Source organism: Nicrophorus vespilloides, unplaced genomic scaffold, assembly GCF_001412225.1.
Source record: "Nicrophorus vespilloides isolate i.1.1-1 unplaced genomic scaffold, Nicve_v1.0, whole genome shotgun sequence".
In the NCBI taxonomy this organism is placed as follows: domain Eukaryota; kingdom Metazoa; phylum Arthropoda; class Insecta; order Coleoptera; family Silphidae; genus Nicrophorus; species Nicrophorus vespilloides.
Window position 1 is genome coordinate 175,479 of NW_017097212.1, and position 21,267 is coordinate 196,745.

General features: G+C 31.3%; 6 protein-coding genes and 4 non-coding genes across 11 annotated transcripts in view; 6 read left to right on the forward strand and 4 right to left on the reverse strand.

The window, feature by feature from the left end:
• LOC108559400 (DNA-binding protein D-ETS-6-like) overlaps nucleotides 1–7,247 on the forward strand; it is a 12,723-nt gene extending 5,476 nt beyond the window's left edge. The window contains exons 4-6 of the mRNA XM_017916666.1: nucleotides 2,520–2,531; nucleotides 5,724–5,961; nucleotides 6,775–7,247. Of these exons, the coding sequence (XP_017772155.1) occupies nucleotides 2,520–2,531; nucleotides 5,724–5,961; nucleotides 6,775–7,102 (578 nt within the window). The 3' untranslated portion in view covers nucleotides 7,103–7,247. The remainder of the gene's footprint in view (nucleotides 1–2,519; nucleotides 2,532–5,723; nucleotides 5,962–6,774) is intronic.
• Nucleotides 7,248–8,144: 897 nt separating this feature from the next.
• Nucleotides 8,145–11,385, forward strand: LOC108559403 (neuronal acetylcholine receptor subunit alpha-2-like). Its single transcript, XM_017916670.1, has 8 exons — nucleotides 8,145–8,278; nucleotides 9,445–9,638; nucleotides 9,701–9,810; nucleotides 9,875–10,097; nucleotides 10,266–10,434; nucleotides 10,634–10,786; nucleotides 10,845–11,014; nucleotides 11,076–11,385. Exons 1-8 carry the CDS (start codon nucleotides 8,203–8,205, stop codon nucleotides 11,292–11,294), a joined length of 1,314 nt encoding a protein of 437 aa, XP_017772159.1. The 5' UTR covers nucleotides 8,145–8,202; the 3' UTR covers nucleotides 11,295–11,385.
• Trnan-guu lies at nucleotides 8,343–8,416 on the reverse strand. The gene has a single exon. It is a non-coding gene; the product is annotated as a tRNA-Asn (tRNA).
• Nucleotides 8,752–8,823, forward strand: Trnah-gug. Its single transcript has one exon. It is a non-coding gene; the product is annotated as a tRNA-His (tRNA).
• Nucleotides 9,180–9,253, forward strand: Trnan-guu. Its single transcript has one exon. It is a non-coding gene; the product is annotated as a tRNA-Asn (tRNA).
• On the reverse strand, nucleotides 10,530–10,603 carry Trnan-guu. The gene has a single exon. It is a non-coding gene; the product is annotated as a tRNA-Asn (tRNA).
• A 1,187-nt stretch (nucleotides 11,386–12,572) lies between the features above and the next one.
• On the forward strand, nucleotides 12,573–13,682 carry LOC108559417 (trafficking protein particle complex subunit 4). Its single transcript, XM_017916702.1, has 2 exons — nucleotides 12,573–12,825; nucleotides 12,887–13,682. The coding sequence occupies exons 1-2, from the start codon at nucleotides 12,651–12,653 to the stop codon at nucleotides 13,363–13,365; spliced, it is 654 nt and encodes a 217-aa protein (XP_017772191.1). The 5' UTR covers nucleotides 12,573–12,650; the 3' UTR covers nucleotides 13,366–13,682.
• A 37-nt stretch (nucleotides 13,683–13,719) lies between these two features.
• LOC108559418 (etoposide-induced protein 2.4 homolog) lies at nucleotides 13,720–15,773 on the reverse strand. Of its 2 annotated transcripts, none has more exons than XM_017916704.1 (6): nucleotides 15,664–15,773; nucleotides 14,888–15,069; nucleotides 14,571–14,826; nucleotides 14,173–14,516; nucleotides 14,041–14,115; nucleotides 13,720–13,977 (listed from the first exon to the last, which is right to left on the reverse strand). In XM_017916704.1, exons 1-6 carry the CDS (start codon nucleotides 15,673–15,675, stop codon nucleotides 13,854–13,856), a joined length of 993 nt encoding a protein of 330 aa, XP_017772193.1. In that variant the 5' UTR covers nucleotides 15,676–15,773; the 3' UTR covers nucleotides 13,720–13,853. The 2 variants fall into 2 exon arrangements, with proteins under 2 accessions (XP_017772193.1, XP_017772192.1); XM_017916703.1 differs by lacking the exon at nucleotides 15,664–15,773 and adding an exon at nucleotides 15,124–15,191.
• A 198-nt stretch (nucleotides 15,774–15,971) lies between these two features.
• Nucleotides 15,972–17,439, reverse strand: LOC108559420 (transcription initiation factor IIA subunit 1-like). The gene is made up of 2 exons (XM_017916706.1): nucleotides 17,003–17,439; nucleotides 15,972–16,301 (listed from the first exon to the last, which is right to left on the reverse strand). Exons 1-2 carry the CDS (start codon nucleotides 17,187–17,189, stop codon nucleotides 15,994–15,996), a joined length of 495 nt encoding a protein of 164 aa, XP_017772195.1. The 5' UTR covers nucleotides 17,190–17,439; the 3' UTR covers nucleotides 15,972–15,993.
• A 64-nt stretch (nucleotides 17,440–17,503) lies between these two features.
• LOC108559419 (kelch domain-containing protein 3-like) lies at nucleotides 17,504–19,762 on the forward strand. Its single transcript, XM_017916705.1, has 6 exons — nucleotides 17,504–17,713; nucleotides 18,176–18,698; nucleotides 18,756–18,974; nucleotides 19,035–19,230; nucleotides 19,288–19,464; nucleotides 19,524–19,762. The coding sequence occupies exons 2-6, from the start codon at nucleotides 18,185–18,187 to the stop codon at nucleotides 19,591–19,593; spliced, it is 1,176 nt and encodes a 391-aa protein (XP_017772194.1). The 5' UTR covers nucleotides 17,504–17,713; nucleotides 18,176–18,184; the 3' UTR covers nucleotides 19,594–19,762.
• The last annotated feature ends 1,505 nt before the right edge of the window (nucleotides 19,763–21,267 follow it).

Sequence of the window (21,267 nt, forward strand, 5' to 3'; positions counted from 1 at the left end):
CATGCAGTATAATAAACACAGTTGTAGAAAAAAGGTAAAAGAAGGGAACCATGTGGAACACCTTGAAAGAACTTGTGAGAGTATTTCAAACTAATAATATCTGTACACCAAGTCGAATCAAGTCGCTTTATGAAGATAGATGCAAAGAAGGTTCTGATTTCAAGGTGAGAAGATAGCAAATTATATATAAATGTTGCCAAGAAAATCATAATTAATAACACAGTTTCTCCACCACAAGTCGAAGTATAATTGAATGGTTGTTATTGTATTGTTATTTGCAATTTTGAAATCTACAGTAAGTATTATGATGTAACCAACATACATATAATCGAAAAATATGATGAATTGGATACAATAGTTTTATAGATATGACGCTGAAGGAGGGTTAAGTTTTTTGAAATAATAAGTGCGAAATTTTAAATTCTTAAATTGAGAGCGTCCAAACTCAAGATTTCATTGCTGCAACCCTATCATTTCTTGTAACTAAGAAATTTGGCTTCTTTCATTTTTATACAATCAATGTATAATTATTAAATCTTGTATTAAATTGTATTGTTATTAATAACATAACTATTTCTTTTTTCAATATAAAACAGAAAGTCATAGGTTTTCTACTAAACTTTTATTCCAGTGAAAAATTAATAGAGATTTACTAAGTTTCCACAAATTAAAAAAAAAACAGGTGATTACCGGAATAAGAATTATGAAAATCCGTTTTATAAATTAAACATTGCATTGGAATAACCAAAGTGTAACAAAATCCGGCTAGATTAATTAGAATTTTTGTAAACACGGAGATTGATTGGATTTTACGGATCAATCGATATTGCATATAATTGAGTCAACGGTAATGAAAAAAAAATCAGTCAACCATAGCACATAGAAACTATTATTATTTATGATATCAATTTGTAAATTGATACTGTAAAAATTCAATTATATAATGTATTTATGCATGATACCACCTACACTTAGTTAATATGCATTTTAATTGAATGAATTTGCATTTTTATTATTACTTTAATGACAATATGTTTACTTTATGTAAACATATTTTGTTAGTTGTTAGTATTTGTAACAAGTGGAAGAATTAAGTGAAAATATATATTAAATCTTCAAAATTCCTAGGTGTGGCCTGACTCATGAGGAAAGCTCACGTTCTATATTTGTTGTTGAACAAGTTTTATGCTATTTGCTTTCCAAGCTTCTACGAAATGTCTGTGAAACGTATATTATTTACTTTATTTTAATCAGATAAGTTATTTTACTTCAAAAGAGTAAAAATTTATAGCTCATGTAGAAATAAAGCATTTGATAACAATAAATAATTAACTATTATAAAAGGCTATTGACCATAAGTCTTTAAGACATTAACTGTATCTGTTTCAGAAAACAATACAAAATCATTATTTGTATGAAATCAAAAGAAATTACAGAAGTTCTTATTGAAAAATGTTCACAACCAAAGATTTAACATGATCCTGATTTATGAAGAAATATTATTGTTAAGCGATCAGTGATGCAACAACTCCGTATAGATATTTGTTAAATGAAAGAGACTTTACACTTATAATATAAAATTTGATTTTAATTTGCATTGAATTTAAAAATACTTTTATTTGTTCGGAAAAAACAGTAATTTTCTTTAAGAAAGAATGCATTCTGGTAATAGTATTTTTACCTCTGAAAACGAAGTAATTTCGTTTAATCAACGTCATATAACAGTTTTAAGAGATAATTGTTTAACGTCTGTAGAATAATTTGTGTAAATATGTAATACTTATACTAATTATTGGGTGAAGTGAAAAGTTTTGAGCGTTTTGTCCCAAACAATTCGACGCTTATAATTATATAAAATATAATATTATTTACAATAGTTTAGTTAAGATTAGGTATGAAAATATTTATTGATATGCATATAAAGATGATGCGATAAAGTCCGTGATTGTTTGATGTTTCCCCAAGTTCAGGGCTCGAACAATGTAAACATAGGGGGTTGGATGAAGTGCGAACCGTTTAAGGGCCGGCTTCCGTATAATATTTCAATTATATCGCCGCGGTGTAGGGCTTTTAGTTGTCCTGAGGCTCTCGTATTCACGATATAATAATAATGGCGATGTGACGAGAGGCTGCGTTACGAAGGGTGATACAATTTCGGGTCCATTAATTTTGCGGCATTAACGGGCGGGAAGTGTTTGCGGTGTCGAGAGGAAGAGTTCACGTTTAAAACTCGAACTCGGAAGAAGACCTTCCCAGAAATACAACAAAAAAAATAATAAAGAATATATGATTAATAGAGAAAGAGCAAAGATGAATGTATTGAATATGTTAATAGATATTAAAGTTAATAATTTTTTGCACGATGTATTTACTACTATGTGGATACAGTATTTAAAAAGGAAGATGTTTTAAAGTTCTTCGTATGCGAAGTTTGCTGAGGTGCGCGCGGAGTAAGTAATCAAGAAAACAATATCGGCGGTGCCCCGTCGCGCCGTATAATGAGACGGCGCCCGGATTAGAGGATGAACCGGGCTGCCTGGGATTATCCTTATAAAGGATTCTGGATGGTCCCTGCATTAGCCCGAACTAAGTTATTTATTGCCGTGCGTAATTAAACTCTAAAGTTTTCCAAATGAATAGAAAATGCTAAAACTAATCTGACCTACAACTATATAAGTTACACGAGAAAATAGTCGAATCCAATTTAACTCGTTCATCTCCAACAATGCAACAGTAGATGTTAACATAACTAAATAATGTATAATATTGATGGATCAATTTTCGAATATGAAATATTACAGAACTTTTTATAATTGATAGCAAAATAAGTGTCCAATTTCTTAAAAAAGGGATATATAATGTGTATTTTCACAACTAAACTATAACATAAAATGGAAAAAAAAATTGAAAATTAACACTTATAAGTAAAATTTAACAAATTATAAATTATAAAAGGTCAATTTCAATCCCTTCGTGAAGCATGAATACTTCTGCAATATATTGAAAACATTGTCGGTAATTTCGTCCCATGCGGGAATTAATTTCTTTGTAATTGTTCGATCTTTACACTCATAATATAAAATTTGATTTTAGTTTGTATAGAAGTTGATTGTTTATTTAAAAATACTTTTATTTGTTCAGAAAAAAAAAACAATAATTTTCTTTAAGAAAGTATTTTTACCTCTGAAAACGAAGTAATTTCTTTCATTCAACGCTATATAACATTTTTAAGAGATAATTGTTTAACATCTGCAGAATTATTTGTGTAAATATGTAATAATGTATTACTCGAATTCCTATTCGAATATACTTTCTTATACTATATTATTTTCTAAATAACTAATACTACCTCTGTTCCAAAATAAGTGTCCAATATACGAATGTTATTTATTCCAGAATAAGTGTGCAATTTCTTAAAAAAAGGGACTCATTTAAAGGGATATATAACGTGTAATTTCACAACTAAACTATAACATAAAATGGAAAACATTTCAAAATTAACACTTATAAGTAACATTTAACAAATTAGAAAGGTCAATTTCCTGACATGGGAACAATGTTCCATGCAAACGCATTCCTTGCTCATGTGATTGTTGTTTCCTTCGTGAAGCATGAACACTTCTGCAATATATTGAAAACATTGTCTAGTTTATCCACGGTTATTTCAGAATTAATTTCTCTGTAATTGTTCGAATTTTTGCAATGACGGTCGTATTAATAATTAATCTCAATCTTAATCAAATTGTTTGCGGGTAAAAACCAATCTAACAATTGTTACAAAATTTTACCTGTTCACTACAAAAACTATTTTGTTACTATTTAATTACATTATTTCAATAATCCATCAGAAAAAAAAAACTAAAATAGGACACTTATTTTGGAACGAATGTTGCAATTCAATTTACGGTTTATATTTCGATAATTTGTTGCAATAAATATTGCTATTATTTATCATTTCAATCTTGGAACAAATTAATTTATTTAATGGTCATAAAATAACCTACTTTAATTGAAGAAAACATTTGATTTTTTTAACAAAATGTAATTTCAAAAATTTACCTCAAGAACTGAATTGATCATAATAAATGTGACTACGAAATATAAAATACTCCGCATGTACTTTATGTGAAAGAATATAGGTTTTTTTTTAGTTTATGTAATCTAATTTCATAAATATGTGAAATAATTTCAAATGCATTGAATTAAAGTGTGATAATAGATACATGAACTTAATTGCATCTTAATTTGGATCAAAGATCATGTGTGAATTGAGGGGCGTCGTAGAAAGGACAGACAATCAAGTGGAGGGGAGCAAGGAAAAATGTGTTCTGGGGGCGTCGCGACGCCCGTCGTCCTTATCGCAGTTTGAGTTTCGGTTTGTCTGCCGGTGAAGGTGGTGGTGGTGTTAGAACGCGGTCACACGCGGACAGATAGATAGATGTGTCGTGGACGACGGGAGGATATTTTTTTGAAAAAGATGTGTTCCAACTGAGGTGGCCATGTGGAGGCTACCCGGATGTTCTCCTGAAGACTTACTAGTCGCCAGGAGATTCGCAACTGTCCGATCCCACAACACGCAAATCCATCACAAATTACATCACAATATGATTTACAACGGTATACTTTATTCATTATTATCATTACAACAGTCACAGCATTTCGTGTTTCTTAATAATTAATAAACATATTTATTTATACGAAATTGAAAGTTATTAGAATCATTACCAGACTTAATTTCATACTAAAATTGATAAAATGATGAAAAGTTAAACGTAATATAAATAATAATCGTTTTCTAATTTCTAATGATTAGAAATAGAGATTTAGATAAAATGTCTTTATATAAAATTAAATAACATATAGAAACAACAATTTTAATAAATATTATATAAATTCGTTCAATTTATCTGACAATAATAATTTCTTGGACTAAAAAAATATAATTGAACATAAAAACAAATTTATGTCAATTATTTGGTAAACATATTAATTATTACTTAATTATTGACTTTTCACTAACGATTTTTTGTATATAATTATTTTCATTTTTACGTAGATTATTTTGATATTAGTTTACTTCTATTTTTAATAATTATTTGGAAATAAAAACCAGATTTACAAATTGCTCCCATATCTCAATTTTTATATATCAACGCAATTATTGGTATATAATAATTGAACTAACAAAACGCAATAATGAAATTATTTATAAAATAATAATTAAAAATAATAATTTAATATTGAAAAGTTAGTTTTTGAACTTATTTATATGACAAAATATTAATAATTTGTTGCATACATATGTAGATGTAAATTTGTATATTTGTTTAAAAAAATAATAAAAATGATTCAGAAAATGAAACAAATTAAGTTAATTAGAAAAATAAATTATGTTTATTATTAACAATAGTTTATTGGTCAGATATTGCCCAAAGTTGTTTGTATAAATAAATACATAAAATTGAGGAAAATCTTATATTTATTACAGAAGAAAAATTGATGAATGTTATTTTAAATCCTGCATTTGCAATGCACAATTTTACCAACACTACAATTATATTGTATATTTACAAGAAAAAATTAATGCATCTATAAGAATTAAAATAAATTTATATTATCGATGTATATTTTATGTTCTCAATTTGCGTGTATTTGTGAGAAGTACGCAAGATTGAGGAGTGTTAGAACGAAGAAGCATGGTTCCTGATCTACCGAATTTCCAGATCCGTATCAGTTGTTGAACGCAGCGTCGTCGCGATTGGTGGCCCAAGGCTCTGGGCAGATTCAGTTGTGGCAGTTCCTTCTGGAGCTGCTCGGCGATTCGGCCAATGCGGCATGCATAACGTGGGAAGGCACCAATGGCGAGTTTAAGCTCACGGATCCCGACGAGGTGGCACGCCGTTGGGGCGAGCGCAAGTCCAAACCAAACATGAACTACGACAAACTTTCCAGGGCTCTCAGGTAAGATCAAATCGCATATTTATTTATATCTAACTAACTATACACTTATATATATATAATAAGCATACGTCATGCTATTATTATTATCAGGGCTCGGTACAAAACCGCATTGCTTGATTAAGTTTTATCTACATTTCCGTTTTTAATGCATTATATTCATATCTATTATATCATTATACTTTTCTTAGCTTTTTATATTATTCGCATTCATAAATATATAATAGTATTGCTGATAATTCGCATCTAAATTTAAATATACATAAAATTGCCGTGTTTCGCTAAATTTTGTTATATCAAACAAAGAATTTGAGATTTTAAGAAAATTAGGAAATTTAGCGTTTTGAGATCTCATTTTGTGCCATTTTGTATGGATATTTATCCCAATTCTTAAATCATGTTAACGCAAAAGCATTCTTTCAATTCATCAATAAACCGTGATGAATCATTAATTGATTTTAAAAACTTATTCAAATTAAGTATTCTATCACAAAAGTCATATAAGTTTAGTAATGGTTTTGTACCTTTTACAATACTTTTCAAAATAAACCGTTTCTATGAAAAATTAAGTTTTTATATTTTTCCGCCCACATAAACTTAAACCTTGTTTATTTGGCCAGTGTTAACTGATATTACTACTTGTTTTGTTGCATATTGATAATGTAGCCAAATAAAAATTACTGAATATGATGTAACAAACCGCAGTTGAAAAAACACCAGATTGTGACGATTCTTGCATAGTTTCATGTAACAATATAATTGTATTGTGGTTAATAATATTTTTTCAATGTTATAGAATTGATGTTATGTTTGCAGATATTACTACGACAAGAATATTATGTCAAAAGTGCATGGGAAGCGATATGCATACAAGTTCGACTTCCATGGTTTGATGGCTGCGTGTCAAGCACAGGCCCAGGGTCAAGGTGAAATGTTACCATCTTATCACAAGTACCAGACGCATCAGAGCGAGCTGGGAACGGCGCTTTATCCAACGACGTCGGCCGCCGGAGCATCGGTCAAATTGCCGGCATTATCTTTGCCCCCCGGTGCTCAACATCCACAAAGCGCCCTGTTCCCATCCCCTGCTTATTGGCCCTACTCACCGGGTGGATTCGACCCACGCACTCCACCTTTCAATTAGTATTACACAATTATTACGAGTTAAGTTAATGCATGTGAAACAATCCCATCGTTTCTTTCAGATAGTAAATTATTAAAAAAAACCCTTTTAGTATGATCATTAACAAATAACTCTTCCAACAAAAATGAAATTTTTCAATAAATATTACCCATTCTTTTTATATTCAGTTTTTATATTTGTAAATAGTGCAATGCTTTCGATTCATTATTTGTTTACATTTTATTTTTTATTATAATTGTAAATCTTTCGGGATTTAAGGCCAGTGGTGCTAGTTTACCGATTTTGTTTCAAAATCTATAAGAGATGTAAATAGTTTAACTTGAAACAATTCTTTGTATCTTTTATGTAAGCCCGCATGAAGATATTAGATTATTAAGTAATATATATATATATATGTAAGTTAAGTAGATATCAATGTTAAAATTTGATTTGTTAATAAAATACTCCCATGGAAAACAATGGGTCAGTTATCCTGTATATTTAATTTAACAATAAATATTTCCAAAACAATACAATTGTGTTATTCAATTTATATATAAGTTATTCTTTTTCAGATATTTTTTGCCAGACAAAAGTTTAGACATTTTTACACGACAAGTTTGTTATTTTTTTTCTAAAAATTATCTGATACATTTTGTGTAGTTTCGTTACGATTAAATTGAAATAGACTGCAAAATTTTAAATATTAAATTTGCTGATGATGTCATAATGTATTCTCGATACAAATAAAGTATATTAAATAGTATAATTTGAATAACAAATTTAGTAATTGTGAATATAATTTGTGCGTGTTAAAGTACAAAAGTGGTGCGATTACATTTTAAATCTATAGTTAGCAACAGTTGCGGCCTACATGAAAATTAGAACCAATTGAATATAGTTTAATCTGCGGTCACCAAATTCGCCTCTTTTGTTGAAGCTCTTTTGTAGGTCGCGGTTCGATTATTCTCTTACCGAATGTAACCGTTTAGGCGTAATGTGGACAATGAAAGCAAGTGGCTGGACAAACAAATGCAAATGACGGGAAATACTTATCAAATCAAGAGATTTCGTAGCAGCAAGCTGCGGATCACACTCAGTTGCTTACTGAATATGCCAGGATGATGGCGATGAAAATTCTTCTCGCCGTTGCCTTACTTTGCTTCACGCACATCATTGCTGGATTTACAACTACGAGTAAGTTATTATTATTATCCATAATAGTTTTAAGTGAAAAAAATATTCAGAAATGCAAAAGAAACGCCCCCGGGTGGACTCGAACCACCAACCTTTCGGTTAACAGCCGAACGCGCTAACCAATTGCGCCACGGAGGCTCTTGTCTAAAAAACAAAATTTGACCTTTTCTAATATAATTAATATATATATGCGCAATTTCAAACAGATTTTATAAGCAGATTTACAAGTATGTTAATAATTTAGTTACAAAAATAATATTAGTTTATAAACTTTCAATGAAAGTGTGGCTTTATCATGGAATAATCATAATATAACTGTAATCTTACAGTGACATTCGAAAGTCATTATTTAAAAAAAAATGCCGTTACAAACATAAATGTATATAAATAATGAAACCAATTGTATACATTCTTGAATTACCAACAATTTATTAATATATGATATTTTTTAACAAAATTTATATGTTCTGGTAGCCGTGATCGTCTAGTGGTTAGGACCCTACGTTGTGGCCGTAGTAACCCAGGTTCGAATCCTGGTCACGGCAATGTGAAAGCATTGTCACGGTGGAACAATTTTTTATGGTTACGCAGTGATCAACATACTTTTTTTTACCTTAGATCTAGGTCTAACTCAAGTACAGTATTAAGGGCCCAAGTTGTTAGGGAATTGGAATTCTGAATCAAAAATAGAAACGTTATAAATTAAAGTAAAAGATACGTAGGCCGCAACTTGATTAATTCCAGTTAGAGCACATTCTAAAATCGTTCTATTTTTTAAGCAAGTTTATAGATTATAATATTTATAATAGTTTCTTGGTAAATAAATCGGCAAGCAAATGGTTGAAAACCCTTGATCTAAGGTGGCTGAAGAAAAAAATGTATAAAAAGTTGAGATTTCACAGCCTCCGTGGCGCAATTGGTTAGCGCGTTCGGCTGTTAACCGAAAGGTTGGTGGTTCGAGTCCACCCGGGGGCGCATTCTTTTATTAATTCTCCAACAACTTTTAAATAACATAGATTTTTATTAAATATTTTACTGGTTATTGTTAACGAAAGAGCATTTAAAAAGAAATCAACAGCATGTGTTATTTTTATACATTATTATCTACTATAAACATGTATAAATATCACACCCACACTTTGATTATGTTATATCAAATTCCATAGAGATAGGTCCAAGGCCTTTGTGGAGAGCAACATTTACAGATGAGTTAAGGCAGAATCTTCTACTGAACTACGATAAGTTCGCAAGACCCGCGCAGCATTTCAATGTCACCACCGTGCAATTTGGCGTTGCTATACGACATATCGATTTCAACGAACTTAAGTCCACTTTGACCGTACATGCTTGGATGAAACTTGTAAGTGAATAACAATAATAATTTAAAAAAAAATACAAGTAAAATCTACTAATACGTTTTAGTCATGGAATGATGATAAACTCAAGTGGAATGCCAGCGATTATGGCAACTTGGAAGTCTTGCATTTGGCCGATCACGAAATTTGGCAACCAGATCTATTCGTATACAATGGGTAAATTAATTGTAACTGTAATCAATATGGAATAAAATATTACACTGTTTGTTTATTTTTACAGAGCTCCTTCAACTGCTATCAATCATTATGGAAATGCTCATGCTTTGGTCTATAGCAATGGTCATATACTCTTGGTTCCTCCGGTCCAGATCGTCGTTCTTTGTGAAATGAACTTGAGATATTGGCCTTTCGACACACAGACTTGCAACTTGATCTTTGGATCATGGACTTATAACGGACTGCAAGTTGATTTAGAACTATATGAAAATAAAACTGTCCTGGATGTAAGTATTGCTACATTTTGTTGTTTCCAATAATAGAAATTTTTAATTCTACTTTTTAAATCAAATTTCGGTTAACGAACTTCGTTTGAACTGATAATTATCAAGTTCACAATATGTTTCTATTGATCATCAAAAAGTCGATGATTAATTGTAAATCATTTATTACAGAACGAAATGTTAATTAATAACTCTGAATGGAAATTATTACGTTCAGAACTTCAAAGGAATGTGAAGAAATATGAATGTTGTACTGAGCTATATCCAGATGTTACAGTCACATTGGAGTTAGCAAGAATTTCACCATCGTATCAAGCTATCATCATTACACCAGCTTTCGGTAAGTATAAATAATTTAATTTATATAATCAACCAACAATTTGGTTGATAGACACTTTTATTACTATAATTTTAATTGGAATTATATAAAAGAGACGCCCCCGGGTGGACTCGAACCACCAACCTTTCGGTTAACAGCCGAACGCGCTAACCAATTGCGCCACGGAGGCTATATACTTTTTTCTCTTTTTACCTTACAGCTATAATATTCTTGATTTTGATGTCATTTTGGCTACCACCGAATGCCGGTGAAAAAATTATTCTGCAAAGCTGCACCGCCATCATAATTACCATGTTCTTGTTATACTTTACACAAAAATTACCTGCTATGGGAACACACACGCCATTAGTAGGTAAGGTTTCAAAATACAGCGATACAGTAAATATGTTACTAAATTGTCTCATTTTCAGTATTATTTTTTAGCACTAGCCTGTACGTAGTATGCTTTAGTCTAATGGGTTCTATAGCCGTTATTTGGATATCCAGAACAAGGCATAGTTATGGCCTCCCTTGGGCTTTGAAACAACCATTGATAGGTTGTTTAGGTAAATGGTTGTTCTTAGGAAACTACATTTCACAGGTAACGAATTACTTATGATGGTGTGTGAATAGAAGAGGTAAGCTTTGATTTTATGTTACAGTCAAAATTAAATCATCGCGTAACTTCTGAGGAGATGCGGGACAATCAAGCTGCAGATGCCGAAGAAAACAACACGAATGACGATCACCAGATGATTGGAAGTGGATCGCAAGCACCAATGCAGCAAGACTGGGTTATGTTTGCTGCTGCTATAGATAGATTATCCTTCATTGGATATTCTTTTCTTTTTGCTATTTTAGCTATAACCTATTCACTATAATTTCTTTTTTTTTGTATATGTTTATTACATTAACCATATTTACATTCATAAAATTAAATTTTGTGTTTAAATAAACGATTACAAAAGATAACTGTCACAGTTTTATACAAAAATTCCTTTTTCTAACTTAATTTATTTTAGTATATAAATGATTTTCAACAAATCTAAACACTATAACTTATTACATGTCAACGAACTCGATTAGTTACAAGTAAAAAATTAGATACCTGTTATGTTGTCGTTCATAAAAACCCAAAATCATAAAGGGATGGAATTCTGGACACAGTGGAATATTGTCTGCTGTTGTGGTTGAGGAGTCTCAGTTGTGGGAATTAAATAATTCAATTGGTTTTACATAACTTTATTCGTTACTTGGTCTTCTGCTGAAACTATGCTCGTCTTAGGTTTTTATGAGATTATGCTCATTATATTGAGGTTTTACTGAGGCTATGCTTGTCCTCAAAGGTTCTGCTGAGACTTTATTAGTCTTTATATGTTTTACTGACACTTCAATAGTCTTTAAATCTTTTACTGAGAATGTATCGAAATACAGACGTTCGAAATCCCGAGTGTATCGAAATCCCGATTATATCAAAATCTTGACAACCATAATCTCGACTATATCAAAATCCCGACTATATCGAAAATTTTTACAATAACATTTTTAAATTATTTCGGAGCGTAGCCACCTTGTGCTACACTTTTATTATTAATAACAATAAATTATTATTAATTTATTTGATTTTGTTGAATTATTCATAATAAACCTTAACATTATGAAATAATCTCAAATACAATTAGATTATTAATTGTTATTATTTATTATTAATAACAATTTAAAAGTCACTACGCTCCGGTACAATTTAAAAATGTTATTTTCGATATAGTCGGGATTTCAATAGACGGTCTTTCGGTTGTCGGGCTTGCGATTGCCACAGTTATATAATAATGCGTCTAAGAGACGCCTTGGATGTCTCTAGTTCGTTAATACACTATATTAATAATAACAATTATAATAATAATGGTTGGACACAAAACTATTTGTGTTACCATACAACAATTGAAAATAATAGTTTTAAAATTTCAAACTTTAGTCAAATTCAAATTATTTTATATTATAAGAACTCGAAAAACGAATGATCAAAATACGTTATACTCACAGAAAAGCATTCTTGAAGTGATACTTAAATGTAATTAAATAAAAATTCTGCTCTTTTTAAACTTATGCGCACAATAATTTTCTTTTCATTCAAAACTGTAACTTAACTTAATTGAACATAACCTCAACTATTTGACAGATTGTCAAATATGTCAGTAGTATCTGATAGTAAATAACATTCAATTGTTAAATTAGACATGGTTATCTACGGGGTGTATATTGTCTCAAAATCAGGTGGTCTGATTTTCAATCACGACCATAACGTTCCAAAAATAGAAACGGAGAAGACGTTTTCCTATCCTTTGGACATTAAACTTGCGAATGAAAACAAGAAAATAATAGTAGAATTTGGTCAAAGGGATGGAATCAATGGTAATGTTAACTAATTAACTATAGTTACTTTAGCATGTTAATTAATTAAATATATTTTCAGTTGGTCACATACTGTACGCAATTAATGGAATACCTGTAACAGGTGGACAACTGGATGATGGTAGAGATGCAATGCAAGTGTTGGAAAATAAAGAAAACTATCCGATAAGTTTGCGATTTGGAAGGCCTAAAATGACTACAAACGAAAAGATTTTCTTAGCTAGCATGTTCTACCCATTGTTCGCAATTGCTAGTCAACTGAGTCCTGAGCCGAAATGCTCGGGCATAGAAGTACTCGAAGCTGACACATTCAAGTTGCACTGCTTTCAAACTGTAACAGGTGTTAAGATGATGGTGGTGGCTGAGAGGATGCAGGCAGGAATGGATATATTGTTGAAGAGAATATACGAATTGTACGCTGATTTTGCTTTAAAGAACCCATTTTATTCATTGGAAATGCCAATTCGATGCGAGCTATTTGATACAAATTTAAAACTAGTTTTAGAACAAATTGAAAAATCTGGTATTACCAATATATAAGTCACCATAATTAAACATGTATGTATTCCAAAACAAACAAAAAAATATTTATATATTATTAATCAATATGTTCCATCTAGAGAGTATTCAAAACCATTTATATATAATATATTTGCATTATATAAAAAATATATATGTTTAAAAAAATCACATTTGTATAATATAGGTATATATATACAGCTGCCGTAAAAACATCAATAAAAAATAAATAAATTATAGGTACCTTAAGTCACTGCATTAGACTGCACTAAAATTTAAATTAAATTAATCATAACAGAGACATAACTTATTTTGTTATTTCTGTGAACATAAATGTATTGAAAGAATGTAGTTTACAAAAGTAATAGTTTTTTTTTTCAAAGACGAGATTGCTTTACTGAATATTCATAATTAGAATTAATCTAAAGAAACTCCAAATTGAAATAAACAGCCATCAGAATTATTAAAGAGAACACAAAGTGTATTTGCACAATGGACGTAAACGAAGATCATCTCCTGACATGAGTCGGAGTATTATTTACCTTTCGTTTCTGAAAGCGAGTTCCAATTGTTTTATTGAACAAGGCATTACTGAGCGCTATCACGGGTGAAAATAAGTGTAGTGGATATTGGCTGTAACGAGAATCGAAAATAATGAATTTTCAAATCAAATTGATATTTAGTATTTGTTCTTACCTGGAATTAGTCACAGGATTTGCTTCGTTCCCGCTCACAATGAACCAAGGGAACAGTAAGGCAAAGATGCATCCACTAAAAGATAAAGTAATAATTAATAAATATGTTTAAATTTTTTCTTTCTTCAATTACTTTATAACCCAAGAACTCGACATCTGCGTTACGAAGGCAAGAGGTAGTCCGAAACCAATAAAATATGGCCAGTTGGTTTCAATGAATGATAATCTTCTGTGCAACTCCCATCCCATATTGAACCATTTATATTCAAAAGTGTACAGTGAATACAATAAGCACATGTGAACTAATCCTAATATCTTCCCAACTATGTACAACGGAATTAGTTCAACGATTGTAGCTTGCAGCAGGAATAGCACTTGCACTAGAATGCTGAAAATCGAATCTGCCACAATTCTACTAATACTCTGATTGATTAGCGGTCTTCCACGACTGTATTTGTAAGCCTTATCCGCAATATCCTAAAAATCGTAATGTATTAAATACTTGTATAGCAGCAATGCAGATATATTTACCTGGAACCACAAACAATTGACTATTTTGCTTAGCAGTAGAAGTGGCAACACCCATGTTGTCTGATAAAAAATAGTCAACAGTGTTTTAGTAAGTTCCCAATACTTATTACTCATCATTATATCTTCTCCAAAAGTGGAGACTATCATGATATTAATAAGTGGTAATATGAGAAATTCAAATAATAATACGCTCATCAGAAATATGCCTCCATTGAACACACTTAATTTCAAAATTAAAGTCATAAGTGCTGGCTCACTAAAAAAAAATTAAAAATAAATTAAAAATCCTGCATGATGGACTATTACAATTCACATACTCCTCTTGTTTTGAGATTTTGGTTGGTGTGCTTTCCCTGCTTATATCGGATTCTCTTCTTCGGATAGTTGTGTTGGGAGAAGACTGTTTTTTTCGTTTATTCAGTTCTCTGTCGACATGAAACAGGGCAGTCATACCCCTTACACTATCGTATGTTCCACATAGAATAGCATAAATTATTCCCTAAAATAAAAATAACAAAATTAGATTAGAGTTGTAATACTTAATGAATACTACCAATAAACCAGTCAGTATGAACAACATTTCGTGAAAAACTCTTATACCACAATGACTGCTAATAATTGTACTCTAATAATAATTTGATAACAAATGATTATCTTTGATTACGTTATCATGTGAATCCAAATTTCAATAGCTCAATCATTGATACCTCAGTCTAGACATGACTCAAACTTTCTAGTCATCAGTATGAAGTTCGAGAGTTAACAGACTACTACTACTACTACTTCAGCTAGATTTCAACAGTGTACTTAGAAGCAAGTCATGGAAAGTATGTTGTAACTATGAATATTTATAGAAACTTTAATAAACAATACTTATCAGATCTAGCTATATGATTTGGATAATCCTTGATTTAAAAATTGAAGACATTGATCTCTAATTAATTGCAAGGCCAATCAAGGTTAGAATTCATAGCAGTCAAATGTTATACATAAATGTATAATTAATTTAAACGCAAATGATAAAAACCCTCTAATTACATATACTATCTACACAATATGATCATTATTACAAGAAATATAAGTTAGTTTTTACCTTAATATCCATTTTATGTACAATTTCAACTACTATACAATTTTCTATATTCGAAGCCAAAAATTGAAAATAAATATTATGAAACAACAAAGCACTACGGCGTGTTTTGATGGAAGTACGAAATAATAATGGCAGAATCAGCTGGCCGTTGTCTTGCTTCAACTTTCACAACAGATCACGTACATAAGGTTGCCTATATATGAAATTTAAAAATATATTGCAAAGTTATTTATTACATTACATAAAAATACATGCAAAATATAACAGATTAAACTAGTAACGTAACTTTAGTTAAATAAATATTAAACATACATTTGTAACAGAGCATAATTACCAAGTGGTATAGCCTCTAGCTTGATTAAAAATAAATTCTTTATTGTCGAGAGTCATGACTCCGTTTTTCAATTCAAGAGTCCATCTGCTACGGTTCCTGGTAATTTTATTGTACTGACAAATTACAACATTGTCAGTGTCTTCGAGGTTTTCTTCAGATAGGTCATCGTCGCTGTTGAGGCTCTCTTCAGTGTCATCTAGTTGTTCAGCTTCTTCTTCTTCGGCGACGGACATTTCGTTGGACGAAGAGGAAGATGCATTGGAATCATCTGAATCAGTCTCATTTCCATCTAGTTGGCTTAAAACTGAAAATTATTAATTACAATTGTTAGTTTCAAAAAGTATCAATTTTTTTTGTAGTTGGCGGGAAAGTGGGCCGTGTGTGTTTGGTTGAGGTAATTTATTATACAAATATTATCCAAACTAATCATAGATTGACTAATTTTTAATACGGCATTTCGAACATACAATAAATTGTTTAGGGCCCTCAAATAGTGAAACTAACTTTCGTTTAGGGCCCACGAGTTATCTTAATGTGGTTCTTTGAGAATCAATTTTTGGCTCTATGATTTTCTCTATTCCAAATCAAGGTGGGCCTTGAACAAAACTTTAGCTGGTGCCATCAAATTTATCCGAATTACTTAAAAATAAAAGCTTACTATGAAGCCCCCTTGATTTATCCGCTACTGTATACAAAATGTATAAACATTTATATTTATTTGTGTTTTATAAGTTTTAGAATTTACCTGATAGATAAAAAAAATCTTTTAAATGCTGTTGGTTACGCGTAAAACATGCTTAGTTATCTGTGGACATCTTTGTAATAAGTTATAAACAAAAATCTAAAGCGGAAATGAACAATTGTAGAATGTGATTGAGTTGATTGTATCATGGGACACATATGAACATATCTATGCAATTCGTACATGCAAAAGTCATCCAATTTATATTATATAAATATGTTTTTAAACCATTTCTTCGCAATTAATATAAAGAATTACAATACCACTCTTAACAATGATATCCGTTCCGTTTGCAGAGTGTCCTTCATCATTTGCGTTCTTCAATTTAGTTATCCAAAGATCTTTTAATTGCTCGAGAACTCCGTTCTCAACATCGTCTTCCAAGAAGAGCTCCTCAGAAGCTTTGATAACTTCATCGATAACATTCATATTAAAATTATTCACGCACATTTTCAACTTAATTGAATTGACAATAGATGCATTCAAATTGGGAAGTTTTCGTTTATGTCCCGACGTGTATATATAGTTTTTAATGGAAAAACACCCGAGCTCGACGAACCAAATGCAAACAGTAAAGGATTATTTATTAACATGCGAAACTGTTTAAACACTTTAGACGCTCCATATTGACGGTATTTGTTTTCGCGAAACGATAGTCGATTGTCTCAGATTTCGGTAAATATTTTGAAAACATTTTTTAATGTTGGCCGCCCTGGTTTTTCAATATTTTTGTTTAGTTGTTGTTGGTTGGTTGGTTGCATATGTTGTTTCCTGCAGTTCTCTGTCTGGCACATTTGCTTCTGTCAAATGTATAATTGCGAGTGTTGTATGTGATGTGTATTGCGTCCAAGGTTGGCTTAAAAATAGTATTAATCGTTTGGTAGTGGTTCGAGATAGTTTAAAAAGGAATGCACCACATGTGAATTTGATCTATCTGGCATTTGTTGCAAAGTGATTGGAAGAATTCGGGACAGGTGAGCTTGAAATGCCCTTTGTTTATAACCTTTAAATTGTTGAACTTGCACACTCGATTCAGGACCACTGGATCTTGTTTTGTACACAATCATCTTTCTCCACAATTATTCCAGTTATTCGATTTACAATAATTATATAATTGTTTTATTTATACACAAATCTAAAAACACTTCTCTAAATATTGTCGAGGTGTACAATTAAATATAGTTTGCATGATCATTTTCTTGAATATAATAACATATTTCACACTACTAGCTACCAGTAATGCGATATATAATTAGAAATAAAACTATGTTATTTAAACAACAACATGTATAAAAGAGACGAATATGGACTGTTGTTGTGGGCTATCTAGTAGATTTATCTAATTAATATGTAATTATTTTAAAAGTAAATAACTAATTGCTGACAATAGGTTTTGTTTTGAAATTAAAGTGAAATTAATATTACATTTGTTAAAGATTCTCAAAATGCATTGGATAACAAGTATCGAAGGCGGCCCGAAACGGGTAAATCATGCAGCTGTGTCCATGGGCAGCAAAATCTACACATTTGGCGGTTACTGTTCTGGCGAAAGTTTACGTGAATACGTATCGATGGATGTCCACGTATTGAATACAAAGACATTCCGATGGACAAAGCATCCGGTCAGCGAGCTGCCGTATTTTGAAAACGACGATATACTTCCCTTCAAGAGGTACGGACACACTGCAGTCAGCTACGGAGATAATATTTATATTTGGGGAGGAAAGAACGACAGGACCTGCTGTGCAGTTTTATTCTGCTTCGATACCGTTTGGCATTGCTGGACGGCTCCGACCTGCACCGGAGATATACCTTTTGCCCGCGACGGGCACACCGCCTGCGTCTGGCGAAATAAAATGATTGTATTCGGCGGATACGAAGAAGATTGTTTGGCGTTTGCTAAAAGCATGTACATACTAAATTTGGATACAAAACACTGGTCACATATAATCACCTCAGGTATAGTAGTACAACACTGTGTATTTAGTTGTATATTGTAATTTATTTATGTTGCAGGCGAAGAACCAAGTTTACGAGATTTCCACACCGCTGTGTGCATTGGTGATCGTATGTATGTTTTTGGAGGCAGAGGTTCGGTAGCCACGAATGGCATATACTTACCACGAGATGAGAGGTACTCTTCGAATCTGTGGTACTTGGATTTGCACGAAAATAAGTGGTACAACACAAAAGCAACAGGTGATATTCCCATAGGAAGACGAAGCCATTCAGCTTGTAAGCATGCTCAATTTATTGAATAACGCTAGAAATCTTATTGTTTATATACATTTTCAGTTGTTTATAACGAAAAAATGTACATTTTCGGTGGATACAACGCTGTGCTTGGTCATCATTTTAACGATACGTATGTCTACGATCCGAAAACTAACGAATGGACAGCATTGTCACCAAATTATTCTCCACCATGTCGACGAAGACGACAAGCCTGCATCGCAGTAGACGATCGAGTCTTCTTATTTGGTGGAACAAGGTAAGGATTGATGGCTCTAGCAATTGTGTTATGTTATTAACAACAATATATTTTCAGTCCTATCGACGGCACCGAAGAAAACACGAGGAATGATTACTTATATGACAGCGATCGCAAGTTGAACGATCACAGCGATATGTATGTTTTAGATTTTAAACCGACTTTGAAAACATTGGCGCTCATCGTAACGCAAAAATACAAATTAGATATGTCGATCTTGCCTGCAAACCTAAGGTATTTCCCCTATAGACAAGAGCGTTCCAATATATAACATGTCTGTTCTTGTATTTTAGGACGGAATACTCGAATATGTTTAATGCAAATAATATAACTATGAACAGGCCGAATCATTCGGCTGGCTGATGGCGACGTCTGAAATATCTTTTTATACTAAAACAAAATCAGTTACCTTGATAATATACTCAACAATGTATCTTTGGTAAACTTATTTAGTGTGTTTAATTCGTGTGACTGATATTTATTACTTCTATGGAACTATTTATTTGTTAAACCATTCCAGTTTAAATATTACACAAGACAAATATGTTTTAGTATTTGACATTATATATATATACACACACACACACATAATTTATAGTATATATATAATATATATTTTGTTTATAGTATGCATAATGAGGTATATTTAAATATATACAAGTTTTGATATTTACATTAATTTTGTTTGAAAAAAAAAATCGAAAAGTGAGACGTTTCGTTATTTACAAATTTAGTGGTTGAGATGGCTTTTGCTACGAAAGTGTTCGAGTTATGAGTAATTGATATAAGGAAGATGTGATAAGATGTTTACAACTTGGAAGGCTTGTTATTTAGTACTTCAAGAATCTCTGAGATGTAGTGAACTTTTGTAATATTGATATGTGATTTATTTAATAATATAAATATATGTTTATGGCCTTAACAACGTTTTTATTTTAATTGCTACACCGATTTTTTAATATATATATTTAATTTTAAGACAAGGTCCTATTGACTAATGTTATCTTGGCATCTATTAGCATGGATTGCTCAAAAGCTACTAAATTTACTTGAAAAACCTTGATAGAACAAATTTATATATAATAGTGATTAATTTCTGTTTTTCACTATAACATCAAACTTTTGTTCCAAATTCAAACGAAAATTCTTCTCTCTCCAGCGTTACATTTTCTATACCAACAGTTTGTGATTAAAACGAAATGTCTAGAACATTGAGATATCCCCTGATACAAAGGTAAGACAAGTCGAGTCAAGGCTTATAATGCTCTGATATCAAGATTCGGTTCATTAAACAATGTTGTTAGTGTGCAACCGTTTTTATTGCGATATCGTTACTAGGTTTGCCTAAGCACCACAACGTTAGATTTGAAAGACAGCTGATCGAAACTGTTAAGAATAACTTGTCCATGACTGTTACAGGAGAAAATACAAACACGCGATGAGGATCAGAAAATAGTTGATTATATTTTGCAGAATTAGCAGTTTGACAGATCATGGCAATCCTTGAACGTCGATAAAACAGAATACAGTGGAACCTCGCTTAACGAGTTTAATACGTTCCAAAATTTCCAGATTTTCATTCGTTTGCATATTCAAAAAAATGCACATATGTGTCTCTTCTCGTCGTCACTCGTTTTGCGAAACGTGGCTCGTTTAGTAATACTAAAAATAATAGTATTCAAACAGGACATCAATTAATTCATTTTTCTATTATGAACATAAAATGAATGAGAATCGTTTTTTGTTGTTGTTGAGGATTTTCAAAAACTAGTTGCAAAAAAAGTATGTCTCATATAAAGTGCAAGAAGAGTTTTCAATTGTAAATTTACTATTTTAAGATTCGAAAAATTGTTAAGGTCTTCAGTTCTACTTCTTCCCTTTGATATAAGATTATACCACGACCTCATTTTTACATAAGGAAATAGATTTAGTATTAGCGCCGCTTATGATTTGATATATGTATAGTTTTGTTCTACAATTCTTATAAATTTATAAAAATACGCCACTTGTATATGGATAATTTAAAAAAATTAGTAC